General features: G+C 50.9%; 1 protein-coding gene across 1 annotated transcript in view; it reads left to right on the top strand.

The window, feature by feature from the left end:
- The first annotated feature begins 383 nt into the window (after nt 1-383).
- CHMP4C (charged multivesicular body protein 4C) overlaps nt 384-7,983 on the top strand; it is a 31,880-nt gene continuing 24,280 nt past the window's right edge. Inside the window, exon 1 of the mRNA XM_004011863.5 lies at nt 384-780. Within this exon, the coding sequence (XP_004011912.2) occupies nt 591-780 (190 nt within the window). The 5' untranslated portion in view covers nt 384-590. The remainder of the gene's footprint in view (nt 781-7,983) is intronic.

Here is a 7,983-nt window from a genome sequence, read left to right as displayed (position 1 = left end):
CCTGAAGCTGGAAAGATTGGAGAAGGGAGAAGCGGAGGACAGAGGATGAGATGGCTGGATGGCATCACCGACTCGATGGTTTGGGTGGACTCCGGGAGTTGGTGATGGGCAGGGAGGCCTGGCGTGCTGCGGTCCATGGGGTCGCGCAGAGTGGGACACGACTGAGCGACTGAACCGAACTGAACTGAACTTCGGCCCGCACTAGACCCCCGACAGCGGTCTGCGCTCCTCCGAGCCGGCATCAAACCGGTCACTGGCCCCGGGTGAGTCCCCAGCGTGGGTACAGCGGCCCCGGGCTGCGGCCCCGGCGGCCTTTGCAGCTCTTTCCTTGTCTTTCCTCCCGATGCCCGGGGCCCGGGCGGGGCCGCCGCGTCCGCCGGCGGTGCCCTCCCCTCCCGGCGCGCGGGGCGGGCCCGGCCGCCAGGAAATGCCCGGGAGAGGGAGTCACCTGCGCCCGACGGCGTGTGGACTCGGGGGCGCCGCCTCCCGGAGCCTGGCCGAGACCCGGGCGGACGCCGCTCACCTGCTGGCAGGCGCGCCCGGAGCCCCGAGCCCCGAGCCCCGCGGACCGCTGCCCGGCCCCCCGCACCATGAGCAAGTTGGGCAAGTTCTTCAAAGGCGGAGGCTCTTCCAAGAGCCGCGCGGCCCCCAGCGCCCAGGAAGCTCTGGCCCGACTTCGGGAGACGGAGGAGATGCTGGGCAAGAAGCAGGAGTACCTGGAAGGCCGCATCCAGAGGGAGCTCAGCCTGGCCAGGAAGCACGGCACGCAGAACAAACGAGGTAGGCACCCCCCTGGGCCGGGGCAGCCCCGTCCGCCGGCACCTGGCCCGGCCTTTCTGGGAACTGGTGATGATCCCCCGGGCCGGACTGGGAGAGGGCTGAGCGCAGCACCATCCTCGATGGCGAAAGAGGAAGACACACCAAAAATCTCAGTGATCAAGACGATCTTTAGAAAGCTCAAAGTTGACACAGAAGCATCTGTAACGAACAAAACATCAACATTTAAAGTAAAGACCGGATTGGTGTTATTGATTCTTGTCTTTTGCAGTTGGCTCCTATGTGTTCTGGAGAAGGAAATGGAAACCTTCTCCAGTATTCTTGCCTGGAGAATCCCATGGACAAAGGAGGCTGGTGGGCTATAGTCCATGGGGTCATAAAGAGTCGGACAGGACTGAGCAACTAACACACACACCTATGTGTCCTGTACAGACTTAAAAAAAAATCAAATTCATTTTAAAATGTGATGTTTTGTTCATCATCGAGTTTTTTACCTTAATTTTGAATTTCAAAAATATTCCAATAAAATCTTACTTATCTTGGTTATAAGATAATCTTTTTTTGCCGCTTTAAAGTTTGCCCCTGGCTTGTCTCACCCTGGTCCAGTCCTGCTGACTCCAGCAGCACATATCAACTTTTCTGCCCTGCGTCTGTATTTTGAATCACACAGTTTAACTTGCCTGTAAATCTCCAGGGAAGCATATTCTGGTGTGTTCCGGTTCCCTTCGCTGTTGAAGACTTTAGTTGGTGGTGCAGTTGAGATATGAAAAAAAAAAAAAAAAGTCAGAGATTTAAATATTAATTCTACCCCTGGCTGTTGCCACTTGGGAAGGACTTTGAGTCAGTAATGATTCTGGGTGCTTCTTTTGCACCTTGAACCTTTGTTCTTTGCCAGGGTGAATTGCTTTCTTCAGTGAATGGCTCTCTCTATAGAGAACAAATCTAAACAGCCCCGTGGCGCAGATAAAAACTCAGCAAGAAGTTGAAATGATTTGCTCTTGTAGCACAAGGTCAATGGCAGACCCAAAATAGGGCTGGTAATTCAGGACTCTGCTCACCACCAAACCCTGAACTTGCATCCTCAAGAAGTTAGGCTTTCTGAGTCATAATGAAACCTTGGGAAGGTTTAGTTCGCCCTAAATGACCCTGCCATTGTTTAATGCTGGAAGGGAATCATGTCTTGGAATTGACCTTGAAAGTCTTGCTCTCCCCCCAAAATGTGCCCGCTACATTTGTGCCCATTTTATAACCAACAATAAAGAAACCAAGTTTCATTTTCCTCTGCTCTTGGGTACAACTCTTGTCCCCATTATGGCCTGTTTTAGAGTTAAGTGCTGGTTTCTATTTTTATTTCATGTCTGAAAATATTTTGGGATGTTATTCAATGGCAGTTTATGCAGAGAGACTCTGACATTAAGACTTCCTAAAAAGCCATTGGTTGTTCTTTTCCTGGGTTCTTCCTCTTCGGTTTGATAGGCACTCTGACATTTGCTTAGTGTCTGTCAAGGTTTTTGTTTTGTTTTGTTTGGTTATCCATTTGGATCTGTTTGTAGCTTTATCCACAGTGGTTGTTAACTAAATATTGGCTTAAAAAATCTGAAAAAAAAATCTGCTTTTGTGAAGTGGTGGAAATATAGATTTGCTTTCAGAAGAAACTTATGTAAAATAATATAGAAATGTTCTTGAGGTGGCAATACACTAAAGTGTCGCTAAGACTTTATAAAGATTCACACACACAAAGACAACACTAATAAGAACGTCAATCTGACTTCCTTAAATCAGAGTAGCTACAGATGTAAGTCTCAAGTTCAAATATTAATAATCAGTTGATGTCAGAAAGGCCATGTCATTTATCCATGGGATCTTCACTGGTGTGGCCCCGACCTGGTTCTGCAGTAGGCCTGCAATAGGAAGAGTGTGGTTGGGGTGAGGCCATCTGTAATCTAAGCTATGAAAGAATTCAGTCATAGACCATGCGTTGGAAACACTGTCAGTATCAGCATCTTCCAAATAAACCAAGTAACTTCACATCCTCATGGCCACTATTTTCCATTAGCCACTAAGAAATATTTTCACACACGTAATAAAGCTAAATGTGCTTACTACTAAAAGGGCCTTGTGCTACACAATGTCAGTGTTAGCATGGCTGTAACTTACCTGGTAATCAGAGTGACATGTGTCCCTGCAGTTAAAGTTTTACTCCTAGAGCTGGTTAGTCTGATAACATGCTGTCAAGAACACTCGTTGGGTGGCCAGTTAATATCATTTTGGAAAGGGCCACACTCCCAGAAGGAACAATTAAAAAAACACAACAACTTTTTATTTTATATTGGAGAATGGCCGATAACAATGTTGTGACAGTTTCAAGTGAACAGCAAAGGGACTCAGCCACACATGTCCCTGTATCCATTCTCCCCCAGACTCCCCTCCCCTCCGGGCTGCCACATAACATTGAGCAGAGTTCCCTGTGCTCCACAGTAGGCCCCTGTTGGTCGTCCACTTTAAATATAGCCGTGTGTACACATCAAGTCCAAACTCCCTCACTGTCTCTTCCTCCTATTCGTATCCCTCTGGCAACCGTAACTGCATTCTCTAAGTCTGTGAGTTTGTTTCTGTCTTGTAAATAAGTTCACTTGTGTCATTTCTTTTTAGATTCTTTTTTAGAGTTCTTTTTATATTCTGCATATAGAGAATATCATGCTATTTCTCCTTCTTTTTGTTACTTTACTCGCTATGACAATCTCTAGATCCATCCTTGCTGCTGCAAATGGCGTTATTTCACTCTTTTTAATGGCTGAGTAATATTCCACTCCAGAGGGAAATGGCAACCCACTCCAGTGTTCTTGCCTGGAGAATCCCAGGGATGGGGGAGCCTGGTGGGCTGCTGTCTATGGGGTCACACAGAGTCGGACACGACTGAAGTGACTTAGCAGCAGCAGCAGTATTCCACTCCAGAAGGAAACGGCAGTCCACACCAGTGTTCTTGCCTGGGAAGTCCCATGGGCAGAGGAGCTGGGCAGGCTAGAGTCCACTGGATTGCAAAAGCGTTAGACACAGCTGAGTGACTAGCAACAAGAACAGTGTTTCGCCGTATACACGCACCGAGTCTTAGTGTCCATCCCTCTGTCGGTGGACATTTGGCTGCCTCTATGTGTTGGCTGCTGTGAACAGTGCTGCAGGGGACGTTGTACATTCCTGGCCAGTTCTCATTCTTCCGTGATCTCCACAGTAGAAGTTTAGACCGTTAGCATCCTCAGTGTCAAAAATGGGTTTTATTGGTAAACTGAGTAACTGTTATATCAGCATAATAAACGTTAGAAATGGGATCCCATTGGTGAAATTGTGGATATCCTAAATGTGGGTTGGGGAAGAGTTTAGAGGTACTTCCTTGCTGTCAATATAAGGACAGGCATTAAGGATGTATGAGGTGTGTATAACTAACATTAGGATGGTGCCTGGGGCTTGGTCAGATTGGTGCAGTGTCCAGTCCTGGGTTCAGGTGGGTGTCTGACCTTCCACAGAGCATAGCACCCTGCCAGTGAAGGTCACTGTCTATGTTCAGTGAGCCTTTCATATCATGTATATTGGACTAAAAGACATGGAGCTGGGGCTCCAGTGAGCTCATAAAGCTGGTTGACAGACTGTTTTGGCCTGCGTGGCCAAGATGTGTTTGTTTAATAGGCGTATCTGCAGATCCGACTCTGAAACTTGCTTTCACTGTAACTCAGAACAAGGCCATGCAGTGGTGGTAATGCTCCCTTCAGACTTGTCTGGCAGGTACCATGTTCCACCTAAACGAGCCTGAGTGAAAACAACCATGGTATCAAGGCCCTGTTGATCTGAAAGAGTAACAGTTGGAAGCAAGGTCTATAGTTTGGTTAAAAACTCGAGAAGAGTAGAAATTCTTTAGTACAGTTCATTTAGATTACTATGATAGAACTCCTTTATAACTAGCAATCTGCTTTGTGGAAAAGCACATTTTTTAGGTATCATTTAATTCCTTTTTCTGCTTCTGCTGAGGACTGTCCTCGAGAGCAGTCTTCAATCCTGGCTGTATGTGAAAGTCGCCCTGATGCTCGGAGGATCCCACCCCCGCAGATTCTAGTGTAACTGGCCGGAGTGGGGCTGGGACGTCAGCTTTTGAAAGTGCCTCTGGGGGTGACTCTGCCCCGTGGCCAGGGTTAAGGATGAGGGAACTAAATCCGTGGTCATGTTAATGGGGTGGAAATACAAGTGCTTCTTAGCCGATTTCATATCATGGCACTCGTGAGCACTGACAACATTTGTCTGTGTCTCTGGGATAACCAAGGACCAGCAGCTTGAGGACTTTAAAAAAAATTGTTTTATTCATTTATTTTTAAAACTTTATTCGAGCATAGTTGCTTTACAACGCTGTGTTAGTCTCTGCTGTAAGGCAAAGTGAATCGGCCACATGTATAGATACACATAGTACAGATATACAGATAGAGAGATAGATAGATACACATAATATATATATATATATAGATAGATAGATAGATAGATATATACACATAGTACATATATACAGATAGACAGATAGATAGATAGATAGATATATACACATAATATATATAGATAGATAGATAGATAGATAGATATATACACATAATATATATATATAGATAGATAGATAGATAGATATACACACATATCGGAGAAGGCTATATATATAGAGATAGATAGATAGATAGATAGATAGATATACACACATATCGGAGAAGGCTATATATATAGAGATAGATAGATAGATAGATAGATATATACACATAGTACATATATACAGATAGATAGATAGATATATACACATTATATATATAGATAGATAGATAGATATATACACATAATATATATAGATAGATAGATAGATAGATAGATAGATAGATAGATAGATATACACACATATCGGAGAAGGCAACGGCACCCCACTCCAGCACTCTTGCCTGGAGAATCCCAGCAACAGGGCAGCCTGGTAGGCTGCCGTCTATGGGGTTGCACAGAGTCGGACACAACGTGCTGCTAATTCGCTTCAGAAGTTGCTCAGTCGTGTCCGACTCTCAGCGACCCCATGGACTGTAGCCCATCAGGCTTCTCCGTCCCTGGGATTCTCCAGGCAAGAGTACTGGAGTGTGGTGCCAGTGCCTTCTCTGAGACACACACACACACACTCTCTCTCTCTCTCTCTCTCGCTCCCCCTCTTTTTTGGATTTCCTTCCCATTTAAGTGAAGTTCTCTGTGTTATTCATAGGTTCTCACTAGTTATCTATTTTTTTAAAAATGCGTTTTACTTGGAGGGTAGTTGCTTTACAGTTTGTGATGGTTTCTGCCATGCATTAGCATGAACCAGGCACAGGGGTTCACGTGTCCCCTCCCTCCGGAGCCCCGTCCCATCCCACCCTCCAGGTATTCGCAGGGCTGGGGTGGGGTCTCTGCGTCACCCAGACCCAGCAAACTCCCACCCGCCATCTCTGTTACACGTGGCCGTGTGTGTGTGCACGCTGCTCTCTCAGTCTGCCCCACCCTCTCCCTCCCCGCCGTGTCCACAAGTCTGTGCTCCGCGTCTGCATCACACTGCAAACGGACAGTGACAGCCGTGTGTATCCAAGCACTCTTGACCCTGAGCGGGGGCCTCAGCGTTTCAGTGCCTTGCAGGCCCCTCCTGCCGCACGGGTCGGTGGAACCCTTAGGCCTTAGGTCCCAGGTCTAACCTCCCTTATGAGGCTTTTCTTTTTTTTTTTTTTAAGCTAGTATCATTAAGAGATGGTCACAGGGATTCGCTTGACTGTAATACACCTCTTCAGCTTCCATCAAACGTGTAAACATTTGGCAGAAAGTAACTTGGCGTTGTAGTCGGGAGCCTGGGCTTCCGAGCACGTAGCCCTGGGCGTGATCCTGGCCTCGTCCTGCCACTTGGAAGCTGGTGATTTTCAGCCGTTGGCTGGGCCGGCCTGAGCCTCAGGCTCTTCCCCTGCGTGAAGTTGATAAGGTTGATCCTCAGGGCTGAGGGCGCTTGACTTTACTGTGTGACGCCCTTAACTCAGTGCTCCGTAAGCAGCCGTCTTTGCGATGCCGCGGCAGTTTGTTCAAGGTGAGGTCGGCCGCCCGCGGGCTCAGGCTTGCTTTCTGAGACGACGCGTGAATGCGGCCCTCGGTCCGTGCAGGCCGCCGGCGTCCGGAGGCCGCGGTCAGTCCGCCCCGGGCCGCCTGGGCTGCAGCGCAGGCCTGTCCCTGGCTCGCCCCGCGCAGGGGGTTGCTCGCGGCGCGGCCGAGAGCGGCGCGGGCGTCTGGGCCCCTCTGCCCTGTCCTCTCAGCCCGCGGCGGCCTCCCGGGCCGAGCAGGGAACCCAGGCTTGTCTCCGCGCGGGCAGCGGCGGCCGGGGGCCGCGGGGCTCCGGGCGCGGCGCCGACCGCGGGGCTGAGGCCGGCCACCGCTCCTCCAGGCCTGGGTGAAATGACGGCCCCGGGTGGGGAGTCCGCTGTGTGCGCGGCCCCCGCGCCGAGCCCCGCGCTGCCGGGGCAGGGATGACTGTGCCTTCAAGTCGGGATGCGGCCCGGCGTCCTCGGAGCCGGCTGTGCGCGCAGCCCTCCCGGGTGAGCGCCGGGCTGGACTCCCGTCGGGCTTTCTAGGACGGTGGTCAGGGCGCTGAATCCTGCAGCCGCACACCAGGGCCCCGAAGGACGGGGCGACGAGGACGCCCCCGGGGCCCGCGGGGTGAGTGCCAGGGGCCCAGGTGACGCGAGACAGCCCGGCGGCGGGAAGGTCCCCGGGGAGCCCTCACCCACCCGGCGGCCTCCTTTCTGCGCAAAGCTTCCACCACCGGGCCTCAGGCCAGCCGCACCGGAGCCCGAGAGTGCTGGTGAAGGGGTGTCCTTACAGGGCGCCCCTAAAAATTCCCGTTCAGTGGGCGAGCGGAGGGGTCGGGAACCTGAGCTCTGGACAGACGGCGCGGTCACTCGGCTGCCGTCTGAGGGTCTGCGACGGGTTCAGCGGCCGGAAACGGGGGGCCCGTCTCCGCTCTGCTTTTCCGTCGTCCGTCCCTCTGCGTCTCCCCGCCGCCTGCCGCCGCTCAGGTGCTGGGGAAGCGCCCACCGCCTCCCGCGTGAGGACTGGGAGGGAACATTTCCCGAGCTCCTGGCAAGGCCTTTCAGGCACCCGCATTAGCTTCCAGCAGGAAAGCCGCACGGTCCT

The sequence above is a fragment of the Ovis aries genome, chromosome 9 (genome assembly GCF_016772045.2).
Source record: "Ovis aries strain OAR_USU_Benz2616 breed Rambouillet chromosome 9, ARS-UI_Ramb_v3.0, whole genome shotgun sequence".
NCBI classification, from domain to species: domain Eukaryota; kingdom Metazoa; phylum Chordata; class Mammalia; order Artiodactyla; family Bovidae; genus Ovis; species Ovis aries.
The sequence above is the reverse complement of the archived record's forward strand: the minus strand, read 5'-3'. Positions and strand labels throughout refer to the sequence as shown.